This window comes from Hippoglossus stenolepis, chromosome 24 (assembly GCF_022539355.2).
Source record: "Hippoglossus stenolepis isolate QCI-W04-F060 chromosome 24, HSTE1.2, whole genome shotgun sequence".
Lineage (NCBI taxonomy): Eukaryota > Metazoa > Chordata > Actinopteri > Pleuronectiformes > Pleuronectidae > Hippoglossus > Hippoglossus stenolepis.
The window spans coordinates 5,335,908-5,356,133 of record NC_061506.1 but is presented as its reverse complement, the minus strand read 5'-3'; the positions used below and the strand labels follow the sequence as shown (position 1 = coordinate 5,356,133).

The following is a 20,226-nucleotide window of genomic DNA, read 5'->3' as shown; positions in this document are numbered from 1 at the left end:
GGTACCAAGGTATCAGCCTTTCAGAGCGTTGCCTTTTTGCCAAAGTAAGATTACAAGTTGACATGTCTCAGCTAAGCTCCCAGAAGGCAATCTGGGACATGTATGTGTGTGTGTGTGGGTGTCTCTCAGGAGAAGAGGAAGAATTTAAAAGTACTTGTTTATATTTGGTTTAGCTTTCAGTCAATTTATTTTATCCTCTCGGGTCATTCACGACAAATAGCTGCTACAGTCTATCAACACAGTGAGACACTGTAAGCAGGAGAACATAATCAATAAAGTCAATACACGGCTAAATTACATTAAATGGGTGGGATGAATTTTTAATGATCCCTGAGGAGGGATCAAGTTAACGCAAGGACAAAATACAACAAATCAAAGATGTTGATTACTAAGAAGCTACATATTTATGTTAATATGCAACTACTTTATAGGGACGTTCTTGACTTGCCTCTCCCCGGCCTCCTTCTTCAGCTCTTCCTGGGGGATCCTGAGGCGTTTTCAGGCCTGATGGGATATGTAGCCCCTCCAGCGAGTTCTGGGTCTAACTCAATTTGGCTGCTTGTGTTTGTGATCCCGTTCTTTTAGTCACTACCTGGAGCTCGTGACCATTGGTGAGGGTCGGAACGTTAATCGAAAGCTTCGCTGGTCTGGCATGATACCTGCTTTGCTGCTGATGCCGCACAAACCCAATCTATTTGACCTTGTTTTCAATCGTTAGCACTTTTATAAAGTTAGTGGACCTGTGAGACTGGATCCTACACTTCCCATAATGCATTTTGTTACATCTGACCTACTTACTTGCAAAAGCTAATTTCTATATAATAAAGTCGAATCATAAAATCGGTGCAATGCTCATTTAACACTTCAAATTGATGCATTAATGCACCATATGTCAACGATTCCTTGTGTTACTTACATGAAATCAAGTTAAATCATTTATTGAAAGCTTTATTTATTTATTTATTTACTACCCTGGGGCACTGTCCTGCAATTCAGTCCCATTTTTCAGCGTGTCATATTAGCTTTTGAAAAACAGGGATCACTTTCCGCTGAGGATTTCTGACCTTTTGATTGTGACCTTCTCAGCTTCACAACAAACAAAACAGTTTCCAAGCGATTTATATCTGTGTCAAGATCACCGTTCTGGGAGAAGTTGTGACGTTCAAACCACTTTCCTCAACGAGGAGGTGGTTTTGTCTTGACCTTTGTGCTGCATGTACAATAAAACCTATTATTCACCACATGATTATTCTAACACTATAGGACAATTAAAAGAGGAACTACAAGAGATGAGTTTTGCCTCATTGTATAAAAAGAGCCATGTCTGTTTTTCCTACAGCTGCCAGTTTCTTTTTACGGGCAAGTAAAAACATAGTCCTCCTGGATTCTTGACTTACTGGCCATGTCTGTCATTTTCCTTTTTCCTCTCCCCTCTGTCCTTCTCGGTTTTCATGTTCTTTGTTCTGTGTAGTTGAATGGTAGCTATGGCCCGAGGCAGCTAAATAAAGGCTGCACTTACATGTGCTGCTTCTTCTCGCAGCCGAGCTTTTAATGCTTGTGATTTTCTTCTTCACTAATCGTCGGAAGGGAGGAAGGAGCTGGATTTTAAACCCACAAGATTGCGAGAAGTGCACAGTTCAAAGACAATAGCTGTCATGCTCACAGCACGGTCAGATCATCCATGTGTGCATTAAGGATTGTATTTCATTGTCTTGTAAGCCCTCCTAAAACACACCACTTGTAATTTTAGCATTCTTTTTGGTCATTTTAATTGACATTTTACCAACCCCTACTTTGGGAAACACAGACTTAATCGATTAATACATTATTTTGCAACCATTAGCTAATTTGAAGGTATATGTACATTTTAAGAAATATATGTGCTTAATCGCAAAAAAAGAGTTTATTGTATAAATAAAGATGCTTCAGCCTGAACAGTCTAGAAAAGGGTTAAACTTTTGGTGCTTATTATTGTTGTGCAGCCTCTACACAAATTACACAATTACTTTAAGTTGTGTATTTATCCATTTGCTCGCTCAGAAAGTCAACTTCTTGTCATGGGCCTCGCTCGTGGTTGCGTGTCTGTGCGTGTTGTGATGGCAGCTCAGACTGCAGACGGGGGGGGGACAGTAAGTGTGTTGTTTTGCTGAGATGATGATGATGTGAACATCTATTCAGTAGATCAGGGCTCGCTGCCAGTGACGGATCCGAGGCTGAGGCCATTGTTCGGAGGCAGAGCGCGTCACTGTTACAGCTGCATCTTGGTCTTTTAAACATGCGGGATGGGAGTTTATTGCAACATAAATAATGGGACTTAGGAATCCAGAAAATCCACAGATCACAACCACAGACACCTCACGATTGGATCAATACATTCAGTGCCTCCACTGACTGTAAGTAAGAAGTCCTGTCCTAGTGGGACAGTCAGTTTTATGCATTTTAGAACTGGAACAATTTCTATAAAATTGAATGTAAGTATAAATGACATCTGGGATATCTGAGGTGAGCCCTGGGGGTTTTCTGACTGCACACAGAGATGCTGAACCAGAACAGTTGAGCTTGAATTCATGCAACATCAGTCAACAGAAACGTTTTCATGTTTCTGTTCCTCCTGACCCACTGCTCTGTGACTGGGGATGGGCACACACACACACACACACACACACACACACACACACACACACACACACACACACACACACACACACACACACACACACAATCATACACGCATTACGGGCCACTATTGGCCGTGTGACCCAGTTGTTGTGTTGTGTTGTGTGTGTGTGTGTGTGTGTGTGTTCGCGCTAGCTGTCCCACAGCAGTGACAGATGGGACTTTAGTAAACCCTGACTATAAAGCCAGATAATAGGGCTCAGATTCCCTCACACAAGTGTACACACACATACACACGGCCAAATCCTTGCCCTTCTAAATGCAAACACATCAAATGCACACACACACACACATACAAATGCCATCTCTCTGCTGGTATTCGATACCAGTGCAACAACTCTTAACCCTCCATCACCCCCTTAACGCCTCACACACACGCCTCCATCCAAGTGCCTTCAAGTCTACATTCCAAGTCCGTCCTCTCTCCAGTTGCCTCATACCACAGCTGAAGGTCTCAGTGACGCCTTAGTGCTGGGTCGACATGATGCTATGTATTTATTACCAATGTTTTATCTTTTTTTTCACATTTGTTGTATCGATTCCATTTCATTCTTACTATCCACCAGCATTGGCCTTTATTGGAAAGCTCTCGAATCTCGTCGTCTTTGGCAAAGTGTAGTTTGTATTCTTTTATTTTTTTTTCAGTTCTGCATCTGTCCACTCGCTCGCTGTGACTTTTCCTGCTGTATTCTCACACGGGCTCTAGCTGACATTTTGCAATGGGGGGGGGGGGTGGCAGGAAAAGTTACAGAAAATGTCTGCAGGAACTGACTAAGACATTTGCGTTTTCTGGAAATTTCAGGAAAACATCCGGACTTTAGTGCACGTGTGAAAGCGTGTCTTTCTGTGTGTTGGTGCACCTCTCATTCCTGACCATGGCGTGCTTGTTTTTGTTTGCATAGTTCTCAGTCAGGTTCCTGTGTGTGTGTGTGTGTGTGTGTGTGTGTGTGTGTGTGTGTGTGTGTGTGTGTGTGTGTGTGTGTGTGTGTGTGTGTGTGTGTGTGTTCATGTGAGTTGTGGCAGTGTCGCACATCTCTCCAGCTTCCTGTGGCTTTGAACTCTGACCAGCCACCAGCGCTGGCAGCCATTAACCAGCAGAGAACAGCTGTCTGTCGGCTTTGAACTGACAATGTGTGTTTTGCGATGAAAACCTGTAGTAAAACAGCTGCAGAACAAAGGAGGCGGAGGCGCGTGCGTGTGTGTGTTTGTGTGTTTGTGCGTCTGCGTTCGCTGGCTCTCCATCACTTATTTGTGCTTTGAGTATGTGTAATGGACTGTACCTTTATGGGACTTAACTGGGCCGTTGCCTTTCTTTCACCCCTGACTTACTGACATTACCAGAGCGCATCTTGTTTGACAAATTGAGTTTTTCCAAATTACATTGTCAGCGAGTGTTTCTGTAATCTAATCTCAACACACACATACACAGTTTGTACAGTATAATTTGTGTTAACCATGTAGAGTTGAGATGCTGAAGCAGATGAGATGAACTTACAGTATCCTCCTGTTCCGAAGCAACACTGTGTTATGCTGGTATTTGTACGAGGCGCTGATCAGCTGTTTAGAGGCCAAAACAGCTGCTGATGATCATTTTATAGATTAATCATGATTTATATCTCTAGACAAGATTCAAAGGAACAACAGAATAATACTTGTTGTGCAAGATTGATTTAATACGTTTGCACAGCAATATCCCCAAACTGCCATGGTGATTGCATTCTTCCTTAAGTCAATCTGCTGGTGTGCATTTCACAGTTGTGTGGAGCGTGGTACTGCTCTTGACCCCCCCACCACGGAGAAAACACATCGGCAGTATCAACTCGCACCAGGCCAACACATTAAATATGTAGGCATGTGTAAAGAAACCCTGTCCTCCATGTCATCCTATTGAGACAAGAGCACCTCTGCACTCGTTTCTTTTTCTTTTTTTTTTTGACCGCCGCGTTCCCTCCTCCTCCTCCTCCTCATCTTCACCATCTTTTCACCTCACTAATTCCAGGGCCTTCTCTCTCTCTCTCTCTCTCTCTCTCTCTCTCTCTCTCTCTCTCTCTCTCTCTCTCTCTCTCTCTCTCTCTCTCTCTCTCTCTCTCTCTCTCTCTCTTCTCCACACACACACACAAACACGCTCTAAGCTGCAGACTCTCAGGAGTGTGAAATGGGTCCTGTTTAGTTCCCTGTATAACTGTATTGTAGAATTCCTCTGATGCTGCGTTTAAATGGTGAAGTGATGCATGTAGAGGTGTCACACATGTCACCGCCATAGTCATTATATCAGGGGAATATATGGGACCAACTCTGACTTGAGAGTTAATTAATCCTCATCTTTACCCTTCTCTAATCCTGAGCTTTACCCTTTTTAACAGTTAAAATTTAGTTTTAATGGGACGATTTTTGAGTTGTGTATCGTTTAGCCCCTCTGCTAAGCCCCTGAGAAAAAGATGAATGAACTGGGGAAGGGATGTCAGGGCTTTGGGGGGGAAGGGTCCAAGGAGGTGGGGTGGACATTCTTTCGAGCCCCCCCATAATCACTATTTGTGTTTTGCTGCGTTGCCCCACTTCCAGTGTGTGTGCATGTGTGTGTGGTGGGTAAAGAGGTTCGCTCGCAGCTTAGCCGCTATAGTTAAATTTCATTCATTCCCCTGAGGACAAAGCAGAGAGTTTTAAGGGTTTCAGCACCAGTGAAAAGCAGCCCGACGCCTGAATGTCTGATATGTCTGCAGCGCCATTCACTGAAGTGCACGAGCCGTGTGCATGAGCCGTGTGCACTGTGCAGTTTGTTTGAAATTGTTGTTATTTTCTCACTTGAGAGCCGGTGTGAAAGTAGCTACTGATCTGAAACAGAATCACCGTCAAACATATGGAAACATTCCCATCATTTAGTTTCAGGATATTCTTTTCTTCTTTCAAATTAAAACAAATGTGGGTAACTTGGAAGCTTAGAACTAAGTTAATCATGGAAGGTGTGTCATGCTTTCATTCCCACCGAGGTTTGACCTTTTATGATAGGACTGGACGATATGGCCAAAGATTCGTTGGACCAATCCTGAGTCAGTCTCAGCTGTCAATCATGACTTTTCACCCCATTTTTATACCATCTAATAACCAATTAAAACCAAACTTGACAGAAAAATGTACACTTGAACAAACATAAATGTGATAAGAACTAGGAAGGATTAAGACCTATACTGCAGCCAGCCACCTGTATCAGTTACAGTTTTTATTTTATACCTCCTCACTGTGCACGCAGCATTATAATGATATATAGGACTATTGTTGTATAGATATTCATTAAAATTATATTGCAGTAATTATTGATACCCAGCCCTTTCTTTTTACATCCTTGAAAATGTAAAGGCCTCAAAAAAGGAACCTTTAAAGAACCATTTGTCATTTCCATGGTCATCCATCAAAGACCAGAATTACAGGTGGTCATGCGAGGACCCTGTCGTTTTCTGCAGTGGCTCCATATGATGAAGAAACCCCCGCCAGATTAAGAGCTTAGAACCTCAGTAATGCCATATACAGTGTGTCAGCATACCATTGGCTAGACGGTGACTCATGTACCACACGTTGCGCGTCTCACGTCTCAAGTGCAGTCCGCACTCTGCGCGGTGCAGCCGGAGCGAGAGCGCCGGCAGCTGTTTACAGGATGTTTGGGACGCAGGGGGCCGATTTAAATAGGTGGCACGACATGCGTGTAGCTGCGGTCAGGCAGGAATCTGTCATCCTGGAGGTTTATGATGTTACAACACGGGCACACACACATACACGGGGAGTAATAATGCCAGTAAGTCACTGGGCATGGCTCCAGATATCAGGGGATTTCATTAGGATGTCCGAGCAGTGACTCAGGGACCATTCCGCTTATGTGCCAAGGAACACCACATATCACACATGCATAATTATCTGTCTCCATGGGAATAAACTGAGAAAGAAGAAGAAAAGAGTAAAGGGAAAGATTAAAAGAGAGGAGGTAGACGTTTTAGAGCAGGATGCAGTTTATGGAGATTTAAACGTGGCACTAATGCGGGTCCACTTTAATAAACTTCCAGCAAAGTGAAGCAGCCTGTAATTTGCCCAAACACAGCATGTCTGCTAAAATCGGCCTCCGCTGCACCACAAACCAGAGAGGAAGAGCAGGAGAGGAGGTGCCCGGTGCACATTCTGACTTGATATCTACGTGGGAGACTGTGTGTGTGTGAGAGCAAGTGTGTTGTCATATGTCAGGGTGTGTGTTTCAGTGAGTTGTGGGCCACCTGTCAGTCTGGTTAAAGCTCTGGAGCACAGCCAGACATGTGCAGCGCTCTCTGATCCCAAAGAGATATGGGTGGAAGGCCTTTTTAAAAAACAATCCAATCAGCTTGTTTGGTTTGTACTGGCAATGAATGCCATCTCGCTGCCAGTCCCACCATACTGCTGGGAAACCTCGCCACCATTGGCTCACACCGGCCGCTGTGCCAGCCTTTGTCTGTGTGCACACACGCTTTCGACAGAGACGTTAAAGAATTCTCAGTTTTCCTTCACAGATGCACACATGATATGTACACAGTTTACACGAGTGTGGCACGTATGAGTCCCACATTGTCACCGCATGGACGGAGGAGAGCGCTTTTCCCTCTATCTGTGTCTTCCTGTGTGTGTGTGTACATGTCTAAATGAGATTACTGTAATCCAGCTTGACCAGAGACCAGAGGAAATCCAAATGCTGTTTACTTCATCCCCTGTTACTGTCACTGCTTTGCTTTCTCCCCTTCATCCTCTCTAACATGGGTGGCACGGTGTAAATTCTAAAAAGCCATTAAAATGATTAAACACATATACATATGAATATAAATACATTAACGCCAGCCTGAGAAGATGGGTTTTTATTTTGAAAATATATATATATATCATATAACTGTCAGATATCAACACATTGGAATCTAACAAATCTACGTCTTTTTCTCCGTCTCTTTCTCTCCAGATGACATCATGCATGGGGAAGATGGTCCTCTGTGTGCCGCAGAAATCGGATCTGAACTCCAGAAACAGTTTGCCATCCTGCCAGGTTGGTTTGATGTCGTTCTCTCCTGAGCGTCGTGCACGCTGGGCGGTGTGGGACTCATTCCTTATATCACCTCATTCACTGTTTAGATTAGATTGGCGAATTGGGATGTCGGCACAAAAACACATTTGAGTAAGGTAATCTAAAATAAAAACATTCTGGGGTCCAAGCTCATTTTTGTGACTAAATCTCTGTTATACTGTCGATATTTTTAAAGATAATCTCGGCTAAATGTCTTTGTTTTTGTGCAGCCTCATCCCTCTACTCACGAAGTCGGTGCTCGTCACATGTTTTTCTCCTTTGTCAAAGCGCGAGATTAAAGGAGCATCTATGACAGCGGGTTCACGCGAACGCACGTTTGTCACCCAGATTCCAGAAATAGCTCCACTTCAGCTCGGTCTGCAGACTTTAAAGAGGCGTCTTTAAAGACTCTTCTGCACCACTGAACCGTTTCTATGTGATTTGGGAGGAATACATTAGTCACGAAGTTTAAAAAATGCCATCTGTGTATTTAAATTGAAGGATATTTTAGGCCCTTCCCTCAGGATTGTAGCTCGAAAGGTTTTTCTTTAAAGTTAAGAGTGGACTCAGATAGGGTGCACGTACACACACACACATCTCATATAGAAATACACACAGAGCAACAAACGTCTGCGCAGTGAAACGCTCACACTTGGACCTGCGTAGGGTTACCATGACGAAAACGGCTGCCCAGTGACGGCATGTGAATAATTTATCACTGGGACGATTTGCATTGCAACTTGACCCATGCAGTGAGAGAGGGAGAAGGCCAAGCGCGTGTGTGTGTGTTTGTGAGAGGCCATTTTTATATTTTCATCTTTTGTATAAAGTTTTTGCTCCGTGGATTTGATCCAGTTTTCCAGACATATTTTAGAATCTGTTTTATAATTTCTTACGAGTCTACGTAGCTTTTCGTCTAATTCCTTATTTTTTGAGAACTGCTGACACTTTTGAATTTAAGCAATATTAGAATAGAAATTTAAAATTATAGCTAAAAATATGACCAGTCAGTGTTTTCCATCCAGCAGTCATATATTTATGTAAAATTAATCAAAAGGAAGTCACTAACATGTCTTAGAGCTGAGGTCGTCCCTGCCTGGATGTCACCCTGACCTTTCTGCCTCTCCTGTGTCTCCAGGGGGCCGCGGGATAAACGGCCGCCCTATCATGGTCTTCCCAGAGTTCCCCGAGTTCAGCGAGCTGGAGGAGGAGGAGCTCCAAAGCGTCCTCCGCTACCTCACCAGCGTCCCCAGGTCAGCACCACACACACACACAAACACACACTCAGTTATCTACAACTGCATTTGGTTTGACAGCAGAAAATCTATGGAGGGTGTCTGGCCTAATAAATTGGAGTAGCAGTACCATGTGCAGCCAGCAGATGTCAGCACAATTCCAAAAGGGAAGAGCCAAGGAAAATAATAAAATAATACATTTTTCAGAATGAAAGACGAAGAATGGGAATAAAAAGGTTAACACAATGAGATACAGGGAGGAACAATCACCCTAAGGCTCTTTTATTGAAGATGTTAATGTGAATAAAATTTGCTTTTACATATTTATTTTAAGCATTTTCCAAAATAAACTACCATAATATCCCTGGTGCTGGTGTGGGGTTGGGGTGAAACGTAGTGCGGTTTGTTTTGCTAATCAGATTCAAATTAAATCATAATCCCACCTCCTTTCTTCTTTTTGTCTTTATTACTCCTCCTCTCTCTGCCTTTATTCTCGCCTCCCTCCATCTGTCCCTCCTCCCTCTTACCTCCCTCCCCTCCTCTCCTTCCTGCACCTTTATGGCTGAATGCTGCACTGCCATGGTGCACACACACACACTTGCATGCACGTACATGTTTATAAAAAAGGAGGAGAAAGGATGGAGATGCATTCATCTATATATGTACATACACGTTTGTACCTGTATATGTGTGTCATGGCGGCTTCTCTTTCTATATATATTTTTCTGTGGCTCATCACCTTTCATACCCCTCTCCCTGAATCCCCCTCCCTTTCTCCCCCACGAGCTATGTGCACCGAGCTGCCAATCGGCTGCACCCTGAGCGCTGATTGGCCGCGATGGGAACAGCAAGATGCAGAGCTGGGCTTTAATTGGCCGAGGGTGGGGAAGAGGGTGGTGGAGGAGGGTGGCGGAGCAGCCGAGGGAGAAGGACAAGGAGGAGGGAGATGCTCTTTAAGGATGTGAACGGTCACCGCTCTCCATCTGCAGGCTGCACACAGATGATGGATACAGGAACTGAACACTGACAGCAGCGGAACACGAACAAATTAAGGAGGATTGGATTATTGGTGGATGATAACAATGGAATATTAAGGATTTTTCATATTTTTTTCTCATCCTGGAATAGCAACTCAACCGTCTTGATTCATGGGAATTGAATATTTTTTTCCTGTATAGAGATGGACTGAGGATTTGCTGTCGCAGCGTTCACTGGGTAGCGTAGTGCGTTCATTTGCTCTATATGTGTATGTGTGATGATGAAAATTGGCAAACAGGGACAACCAGATGGACCAAGTCAGCAGTATTTGTGTGTGTGTGTGTGTGTGTGTGTGTGTGTGTGTGTGTGTGTGTGTGTGTGTGTGTGTGTGTGTGTGTGTGTGTGTGTGTGTGTGTGTGTGTGTGTGTGTGTGTGTGTGTGTGTGTGTTGTGCTTCAACCTCCATCCCTTTTTGCCTGTGTGTGGTGTCAGGGTATATGTTCTTTGGCATTGCTGCATCCTCACATGCACACACATGCACGCACTGACACACACACGCACACATTAGCTTAATGAGGTTGCTACACATTGCACCGCCTGTGGAATATGTGGCAACACACACATTACTGCAGAGGCAAGGTTGCCATGGTAATCTCAAGGGCCTCTCATCATCATCGCTGATGACAAATGATGATTACAGATAAACAGGCTTTCACCTTTCCCAGCATCAGTTTGTAATCCTGGAATATTACATTTTTTTCATATATTGTTATATATATATGTGTATTGATCCAACCTGCAGACAGTTATGGAAGCTGTTCCCTGCAAATGGAAGGACAGTGGGAAATTACTGCTCCATAAACGTACGCACACTTTCAGACACCCAGAAAAAGTGATTTCCCTTCTGACAACAGCGTGTGTGTCTCTCTCCTGCAGCGTTGCCGCATCGGGAGTGGGTTTCATCCTGGTCATCGACAGACGACTGGACCGATGGGCCGCCGTCAGGGCTACCCTGCTCCGCATCGCTGTAAGTGTGTTTGTGCCAGAGCAACTCTCCTTATAGCCGAACACTGGATGGTGCATCATTTGCTCATGATGACTACAAATAGCTGTTTTGTCGAGTGTGCATTACTCTACATGTGTTTAATGTTTGTTGGACCGTGGATGTGCGGGTGGAGTTGCTGGTGTCAGCTGTACGTGTGTGTGTAATTTGGTTTGTCACCACTTAGAGTAATGGATGTTGTTGTCTTTGGTGTGTGTTTGCTGGCTTGCACAAACTAAACATTATGTGTGTGTTTCATGTACTGGCAATTCGACAAAAGTATGTTTTCTTACTGGGTGTTGGAAGGAGGCCGGATGGAGGTTATATAAATAGCATCTTATAGTGGAGTGGCTGGTGGGTGCTGTGTGTGTGTGTCTGTGTGTCTGTGTCTGTGTGTCTGTGTGTCTGTGTGTCTGTCTGTCTGTCTGCAGGGAGATGCAGAAATAGAAAGTTCAAGCTTTGTGTGTTTTCTTTTTTGATTCTCAGCCTGAAAAATTTGACCAGAGAAGTTGAGGCCCTTAAACGTACAGTATGTGACTTCTCAATCAAAACAATAGCAAAAGACCTAGTTTGATGACGTCGTGAAGCAGCGTGGGATCATGGGAGTTGTTGTTTCCATCGATGCAACTCAGACACAAATGATGTTCACAGATTAGGAATACTCATAATCTATAATCCAATGATAAAACATTTGACTGGTTAACTGGTTAGCAGTTTGTTTTTCCTTTGCCGAGGCGGATGTGACGCAAATAAAAGGGTTAACCCTAACCCTAACCAAAATGAAACATCCCTTCACCTTTAATACTTTTTAAATACAATTGCGCATTTTTCTGGATTTGAACATTGTTGAAAACATTTTGGATAACGTAAGTACACAAGTCAACAACATATAACACAGGTCTCGTCGTTTTTAGAATTTTTTATGAAGAATGGTTGCATTTAATATAAAATATTATATAATGATATGAAAAGGGGAGGTTTCCAGAAACTAACACTGTCTCGACAGCTGTGTTACAGTTGCGTGATGTATTTTAGGTAAAAATTCTACAAGTCAAACTTGTTAACAACATCCAAAGACTAGAAAAGGGAATCAAATGAAGGCTAAGAAACATTCTGTGCTTTATCCATCCCTCCATCCATCCATCCATCATTCTATCCATCCATGCATCCATCCATCCATCCATCATCTATACCATATATCCTTGGTTGCTGCAGCAGGGAGCTGGTGCCAATCCCAGCTGACAATGGGCAAGAGACAGGGCACATACGGTCAATATGTGGTCGACATGTGGGTTTCTCTCATACAAAGACCTTTATTTTGACGTTTTCTTCCTCGTGCTCCAGCTGTGATTCATGATTAACCAGCTCTGCCAACACGTGGCTGACTCCTCGCCACATCTGTTGTTACGACGCTCCTCCTGTACTACACAGTTTTAGCACATATGCAGATATATGCTAATGTATGGTAATTGGACACTGATTACAAAGAGGCCTAATGGCTTTTCGGTGGTGTTTTCTAAGAAGCTGTCGGCACGGTGACAATAATTTCACCTGCACAACATCTGCACACTCAAGACACTGCCCTACCAGGCATCACGGACCAATCAGGGACCAGCAGTTGTTGCCTCTCTGCCGTTAATTAGTGTTAAAGCACATGGACGTTTGAATAGAACACAAACCAAGATATATGAAAACACAACCTCAACATACACCAAACAAAATTCCTGATGTTTTTTTATATTTATTTTGAGCGAAAGTTGCAGAAACTTTGATATTTCACCTTGGACATAAAGTTTTGTCTTTTAGTTTTTGGTCTCCGTCTGTCGGAGTATGTATGTATGTTTGATAGAAAACATGTAAAGCTTCTCTGACACATTTTGTTGTTGCCTGTTGTTACAAGAGCAAAGGGAAGATTAAAAATAGGTGAAGAAGAAAAGATTAAAAGAGTCTCACACTCTATCATACCCGTGATTCATAGAGGTAGTTCGAGGGGAGGTTATCAGCGTGGTAGCAGAAGCCGCTCTGCAGGATCTCCTCTCCTCCCTGCTACTCTCCTGCTGATCACCTCTCTCCGCCTCCCCTCTTCTTCTTCATCTTCCATCCCTCTCTTCACTCATCTGTTCTTCTTTTGTGTTCCTGACTGTTGATAGGATTGGAAATAACTCTGCAGCTTCTTATTTCAGGCTGTAAAGCAAATCAGCACATTAAATACTAACCTGCTGACCAGTTAGAGGCAGAAATATTACAGACAGACAACATCAAAAAAAGAAAACTGAATTTGAATCGGTGTACAGTCAATTCAAGACACTGTCTCTCCATCTAAATCTGCAGATTCAGGTGAGGAAAGCCTCTTAAATCCAAGTCGGCGTTTGTGAATTATAACTTAACCTGAAGGCATGGAGAGCAGATGGCGAGAGGAGCGTCTCTCCTCATCGGTCCCCCTCACTTCAATCCCCCTGTGGCTGTTCTCCTGCATGTCCTTGTGCGCGCCCGGCTCTGCTTTGTCCACCAGCCAATGACGTGTCGTCTTGCTGGAAAGTGAAGGTCGTCAGTCTTTCCCGTGAGATGTCCGAGGCGGTTTCAAGGTCGACCGCTGCCGTTCGTTTGTTCCCTGGCCCGAGAGGAGAAGAAATAGTAAAAATATAAAAGAGGGGTAGACAGTTATTCTCATGTAAATCTGGTGGTTGTAGGTTTTGGTTGCCTGTACAGTGGCGGTAAATGACGGCAATGTTGACCTTTGACCTCAAATGGGTGGTCGCTATATATTTGTTTACAATATTTCCACACTTACCATAAATTACAATTACTATGAATGGCTATTGTAGTAATGTATGACCTTTATCAGTGACTTGAAGAATTAAATCAACAGTTAAAAATCTTACTGTTGATCCACCTCTATACCAGAAATTAATTAGCGTAAACCACATTCATTGCGGTGAAATGATGATGTGGAGGCCTCCATGTGTGCAGCAGCTCATCTTGTGTGATTTAGGGTAATAAATATGCAGTCACTCAGGCATAATACAGGGGTTTTGCTGCAGGGGGGAGATGCAGACGGTTCTATCAGCCGGTGCAAACAAGACAAATACATTTTAACAGCCATAAAAAGCTGTTGTGGTGCAGCAGAGATTTAAAAGTAATCTCTTTGTTATAATTTGGGACCGTTGCCATATTTCCAAGAGAAATGGGGGTTTGTACATGTGGAGGGAGGTGGTTTAACACCGTGGCTGTACCCAACTCCCACGGGGCCAGCGTGGATGTCATTAGAGGACACGAGTGGAGAGCCTTCCCCTCCCTGCCTCCTCGCCAAACGCACATAAATCAGCCCGGTCAACAGAAAATGAAATTCTAAATCCTTATCATGTATTAATGCATTCTTTTTTATCTTCGAGAAGGGAGTGTGTGCACGTGAGCATCAATTTGAGGTAGAAGTGAGTTCCCAGCACAGTAGCATGTCTGTAATCATCTGTTAGGGGGGGATGCACTGAGCAGTGTGTGTGCATTGTCATGTTAATGCAGATTTACAAATTAAGCTGAGACCTCAAAGGGTTTATTGAATTAAATTTGATTCCAGTTACACATATATTGTATGCTGGGTTTTGTATAGTCAATAAAAGAAATCTATGTATAATTGCTTGTCATATACAAACACGTGCACTAGCTGGATTTATTTATTCTTTCATATTGTTCAATATCCACAGATTTGCTACAATTAGAGCAGCAAGTACTGTAGTGCACATGAGCATGTTGAGTTGTTTAAAATATACCGTCAGCCGTCAGTTTGGGTGGAAACTGGAGCGGAACCATGAGTGTTTCATCACAGCTGTGTGTGTGTGTGTGTGTGTGTGTGTGTGTGTGTGTGTGTGTGTGTGTGTGTGTGTGTGTGTGTGTGTGTGTGTGTGTGTGTGTGTGTGTGTGTGTGTGTGTGAGAGGATAAGAGTGACAGTCGCTTATGTCTGTTTGTGTGGAGGAGTCTTGTAAAAAGCGTCAGTGATGCCCCAGCTCCGCTTTGCTCTTTCTGTTATGTATTTTTGTCTCTCACACACACACACACACACACACACACAGTCTCTCTCCGCATTGCCTCTCCCCACTATTCAATCATGCACTCTCTCTCTCGCTCCATCTCGCTCCATGCGTTTTCCAAGGAGAAATGGTTTCCGTGGCAACCACCAGCAGGCATTTCATGACTATGATGAATGTGTGTGTTTTTGTATGTGTGTGTGTGTTTGCGGGTCTCCTTGTAGACTGAATTAGAGCCGCGCGCATCACTTTATCATGGCACACTTGGCGGTGTCTGCTTTTTATGGGATGTAATTTGCGGTTGTGATGAACGTCCACTTTGAGATGACGGAGGACGTCACTGGGTGGCTCCATTTTGAGATTGCAGACCCCAGTTTGAACACTGCTTCCACAGATTCAATGTCTCGATGCATTCAAATGTTCCTCAGAATAACTTTAGTGTCATTGCCAGTCGATTGGTTGTTTGCACTCGCAGCAGCAGCAAGCATAGCTCTGCAGAACATCCAGGTAAAATGCATATGAACATAAGAAAGCACCTTAAATACAACAACATGCTCAAAGCAAGGGGATTAAAAATAAAACCTCACTGCATGCATTTTCTCCCAGCTTCAAATTTCCCGAATATTTTCAGTTTTCCTGTCACGACTCTAGTCAGACTTTATTTACGGCACTGCTGACGATTTCCTGAGCTCGCCTCGGGCCCTGTGTGTGCGTATGTGCCCATAGGAACGCATGTATGTGTCACCTTCCATTGATTTATGATGCCTAATAGGGTGGAGCAATTCACCCAGGGTTTTAGAGGAAAGCCATAACCAATATGGGCTTTCAGCTGAGTGGCCTCCTGTGGCTGTTGTCTGTGTAAAGGCAATTCCGCGCTTTAACCTGTTAGAGGTGTAGGAGCTAACGCTGTGGCTGCTCCAAAAGTCCCGGGACTAATAACATCACGAGATGGAAGGTGTGACGGGGGAGTCTGATGGAACGTTGGAGATTTAGTGGATATTAAATCCTGGAAGAATCCCGTCATGGCCAGTGCAGGGTGGCTGCAGAGGGATGGTGGCTGCACAGATGAGCTCAGTGCAGCTTTGTACTATTAAGACAAAACGTCCCCTTTATTTACAGTTCATACATCTTATTTTCATTCAGATAATTCAAAATGGCATCAAATGCACTGTAAAAAGAGCTGAGGTGTAAAATATCAAAATACCAATTGATACAGATCACTGATCATTATCCTCTACACTTTATTTCCTCCAAACCTGAAATCTCCAAATGGTAACAGCTGCTGTTTTCTCTCTCAGGGCTCATTTCCAGGGAACTTGCACTTGGTTCTGGTGTTGCGTCCCACTACTTTGTTGCAGCGGACTCTGTCAGACTTCCTGTTCAAGTTCAACAGGGACGAGTTCAAAATGAAGGTGCCGGCCCTAACCATTTTTTTTTTCACACGTTTCCTCACATTTGCATGTGTCTCGAGCTAAATCTCATCCTACATAATGAATGTATTTCTGTGACTCACTGGATGCATTATCTAGGTCACTGTAGCTCCCTGTGGAGCTGCAGGATCCTGAATAGCCCAGAACGACAACAAACTAGAAACATATTTTCATTTCTGTAAAGAACTTGTATGAGTTTCTTTCCTTTTTGTATTTTATGTGTACTTTTTCATTGTGTATTTATTGAGTATATGTTTTTATCAGGTGGTGATGCTGAGTTCGGTGACTGAACTCCATGCTTATATCGACCCAGGACAACTCACCACAGAGCTGGGAGGCACGCAGGAGTACCACCACGAGAGCTGGATCTCTCACCGCACTGTACGTACACACACACAAACACACACATTCCCTCCACGTATTCCCACCTTTTAGGCGCTCAAACTGCAAGCGAGAGCTTTGTGTACATTTTCAAATCCTCCGTAGGCAATCGAGGCCTTTGCCCTCATGGTGAAGACCACGGCTCAGACTCTGCAGGCGTTCGGCACTGAGCTCGCGGAGACAGAATTACCAAACGACGCCAAGGCCACCACCAACCTGCTGCACACACACACACTGAAGAAGGACACAATGAAGGTCGGAGATGCTTTTCTGTCCCTTATGTCTTTTTAAGCCTAAACTCAAGGTTTTTCAAATTGATCTAGTCACAACTAAAGAAAAATGTTGTTCTAATTCCAGGAGGACCTGCAGGTGGCGCTGTCTCAAGGTGGACGCCTGTTGGACTGCATCAACGAGCCTCTACAGACAGACCCCGAATACAGCATGACCCATGATGAGCTGGAGAATTTGGAGACTGTGCAGAGGTAGAGGAAGGGATGAACTGATGCAAAAATGGATTAATAAGTTGAACAAATTAATAAATCTCCTCCCCTCTTCCTTTCCTCCCCTTTTTTCATCCCTCCTTCCTCCCTCTCAGACTCCTGGGTCAGCTGGACGAGACCGAGACAGCATTCGACGATTTCTGGGAGCGCCACCGCACCAAGCTGGAACAGTGTTTGCAGCTGCGCCATTTTGAACAGCACTTCCGTGAAGTGAGTTTATTGGAAATGTAGTTGCCGCCCAGCCGCACCAACGGCCGATCCTTCACAAGGTTAACGGAGTATGTGTGTGTGTGTGTGTTTCTAGGTGCGCGCTCAGCTTGATGTGACCTCAGAAAGGCTGTCGGGTTTCTCCGAGGTCAGCGTCAGCCCCGCCCACGGCGAGCACGTCCTCCGAGAGCTCGCCGGGCACGAGGACAAGGCCTGTGTAAGACATAGACACACACACAAACACACACAATCCCAACACTTTCACCTTTGATGCATCCTTGAAGCCATATGGCGAATGACATAATAAATGTCCCGACCTGCTCCATCCCCCCCCCGCTGGGATGTGAACCGGGAAGAAATACAAAGATGCGGAAAGAGCACCTGTTTGTGCACTTAGATTAAAAACCTAAAGATTTGTTTAATGTAGGTGTCCCACTATATCCAGCATCAACTCATAAACGCTCCACAAGAGGGCGGTGTTGCCTCCACTGCTGCTGAATGTTTGGAATTATTTTCTGACATTTCAATGTGTGTTTCTTCAGGACGTCCTGGACCGCGCCCTGTCCCTGGCCTGCGAGGGTGACAGGCTGATAGAAAACTCGCACTACGCCGAGGACTCCATCAGGCCGAAGTGCAGTGAGCTAAGGGAGGTGTGCGACGAGATCAGCGCCACCCTGAGGTGCAAGAAGAACCTGCTGCTCAGGGCGATGGAGATGCACCACTCATTGGAGAAGGTAGGGGTGTGGAACAGGGAGTTTTTCCTCAGCACCATGCAAATGTTGAAATTCACCACTTTCAACAACACTGTTCCCATCAGGCGTCACAGTGGTGTGAGGAGGGCATCTTCCTATTGGCCAACCAGCCCGTTGACCGCTGTCAGTCTCAGGACGGCGCTGAAGCGGCTCTGCAAGAACTGGAGCGGTACCTGGAAACGTTGCCGCTGCACACCCTCGCCGACCGCAGCGCCATCTGCTGCCAGTATGAATCGGTGCTCACCACTCAGCTCAAGGTCAGTTGAGAGAGGCTTTCTTTAACCATCATGGTGTTTCCCACTGAGGTTCAAGTTCACCTGACGTTCATCTCCGCTTGTGTGCAATTTCCTTCAGGACCAGGTAGAGAGAGTTTTCCAGAAGCAGGGCTCTGTGCAGGAGATGTTCGAGAAGAGACGCATCAGTTTGAAGAAACTCGCCGCCAAACAGACCCGACCGGTCCAGCCAGTGGCACCGAGACCCGAAGTCAAGTCGCCGCACTCCTCGCCCAGTAAGCCTGGATTGATGAATGGATAAAATGAAAGAAAGAGTGCAACATATATCAGTGATGTATGGGGATGAATAAGACTTTCTTACTTTTTTCTCCTTGCAGATCAACAGAGAAAAGAGAGGAGATACTCCGCAGATAATGCCATCTGCAAAAAGGTTCATGTACAAAGAATATTCAATAATTTGCTCATATTGTCTGAATATATGTTAAAAGATTATAATATATAAAAATATGGTTTCATACGGCTGAATGTGTGTGATCTTATTCTATAACTCCAGGTGGAGTCTCCTCTTCTTAATGGCACCAGACACGCTTCTCTCTCAGAGGAAGAAGAAAACCTGGCAGTGCTTCGGCGGTAAGGGGTCAAAGGTCACGGATAAAAAGAGTCATAGATAAGGAAACAGTTAAAGGACAGAGATGCTGTTAGATTTTTGCAGTACAACTTTAAAGGTGTAAAATATGTAGTTGCATTGATGCTAATGGTTTTGCGTTTGTGTTCCAGTCACGTGATGAACGAGCTGCTGGAGACGGAGAGAGCGTACGTGGAGGAGCTGCTGTGTGTGCTGGAGGTGAGTCAGTCCTGCGTGTTCCTGTGCACACTACTACTAAAGGTTTTGTGGATTTGCCGACATGACACATGTATGTGATATTAAAACTGCAGGGCTACGCAGCAGAGATGGACAACCCCGCCATGGCTCCCCTCATCCCCAGCACGCTGCTCAACAAGAAGGACGTCCTGTTTGGGAACATGTTTGAAATCTACCAGTTCCACAAGAGGTTAGCGAGGAAAATATCATATCTTCAATTATGCAGAAGTATCTGTTAGTGTTGACATAGGTCTTAAATTTAATTAATTATTGTCTTAAAAAGTCTTGATCTTAACGTTATATCTATTTCTTAATTTCCCCAGGACATTTCTAAAGGAACTGGAAGCGTACACTGACTTTCCAGAGCTGGTGGGCCGCTGCTTTTTAGAACGGGTGAGATAAAGTACCAATTAATACAAATCTTTATAAGGCAATGTTAAATCCCCAGATAACAGACCTTGCACAGAGCTTTTTATTGATGGCTGTTTTCCTCTCTGTGCACAGATGACGGACCTGCAGATCTACGAGGCCTACTGCCAGAACAAGCCTCGCTCCGAGAGCTTGTGGAGACAGTGCTCCGACTGTGCCTTCTTCCAGGTCGGCCCCCCCGCCTCTCATCTTTGCTGCGGCTCCACGACAACAATTAACTCTTATTATTATTTTAATTGGTTTGTGTTTTTTGTGAATCAGGAGTGCCAGAAGAAGCTGGCACATAAACTTGGTTTGGACTCCTACCTCCTTAAACCTGTCCAGAGAATCACCAAGTACCAGCTACTACTGAAGGTGAGATTTGATCAGGTGCTGTGGATGTATCTGCAGTATTTGTGTTGACGTGAAGCAGGG

At 44.4% G+C, this 20,226-nt stretch overlaps 1 protein-coding gene across 10 annotated transcripts in view; it reads left to right on the top strand.

Moving 5' to 3' along the window:
- The window catches only part of LOC118103381 (guanine nucleotide exchange factor DBS), a 40,972-nt gene that overhangs the window by 13,543 nt on the left and 7,203 nt on the right, over nt 1-20,226 (top strand). For 7 of the 10 annotated variants that reach the window (XR_007032469.1, XM_047339182.1, XM_047339178.1 and 4 more), the window contains 18 exons: nt 7,640-7,723; nt 8,880-8,994; nt 10,890-10,980; nt 16,317-16,430; nt 16,713-16,829; nt 16,935-17,084; nt 17,187-17,311; nt 17,425-17,539; nt 17,634-17,753; nt 18,079-18,270; nt 18,354-18,545; nt 18,643-18,796; nt 18,899-18,951; nt 19,075-19,151; nt 19,299-19,365; nt 19,458-19,573; nt 19,707-19,776; nt 19,888-20,166. Coding sequence is in view for 9 of the 10 variants with exons in the window: in XM_047339182.1 (XP_047195138.1) it covers nt 7,640-7,723; nt 8,880-8,994; nt 10,890-10,980; nt 16,317-16,430; nt 16,713-16,829; nt 16,935-17,084; nt 17,187-17,311; nt 17,425-17,539; nt 17,634-17,753; nt 18,079-18,270; nt 18,354-18,545; nt 18,643-18,796; nt 18,899-18,951; nt 19,075-19,151; nt 19,299-19,365; nt 19,458-19,573; nt 19,707-19,776; nt 19,888-20,166 (2,231 nt within the window). In the remaining variant the exon portion in view is untranslated. Of the gene's footprint in view, nt 1-7,639; nt 7,724-8,879; nt 8,995-9,886; nt 10,192-10,889; nt 10,981-16,316; nt 16,431-16,712; nt 16,830-16,934; nt 17,085-17,186; nt 17,312-17,424; nt 17,540-17,633; nt 17,754-18,078; nt 18,271-18,353; nt 18,546-18,642; nt 18,797-18,898; nt 18,952-19,074; nt 19,152-19,298; nt 19,366-19,457; nt 19,574-19,706; nt 19,777-19,887; nt 20,167-20,226 lie in introns of those variants that run through there. The other 3 variants (XM_047339185.1, XM_035150258.2, XM_047339184.1) reach the window with 2 other exon arrangements.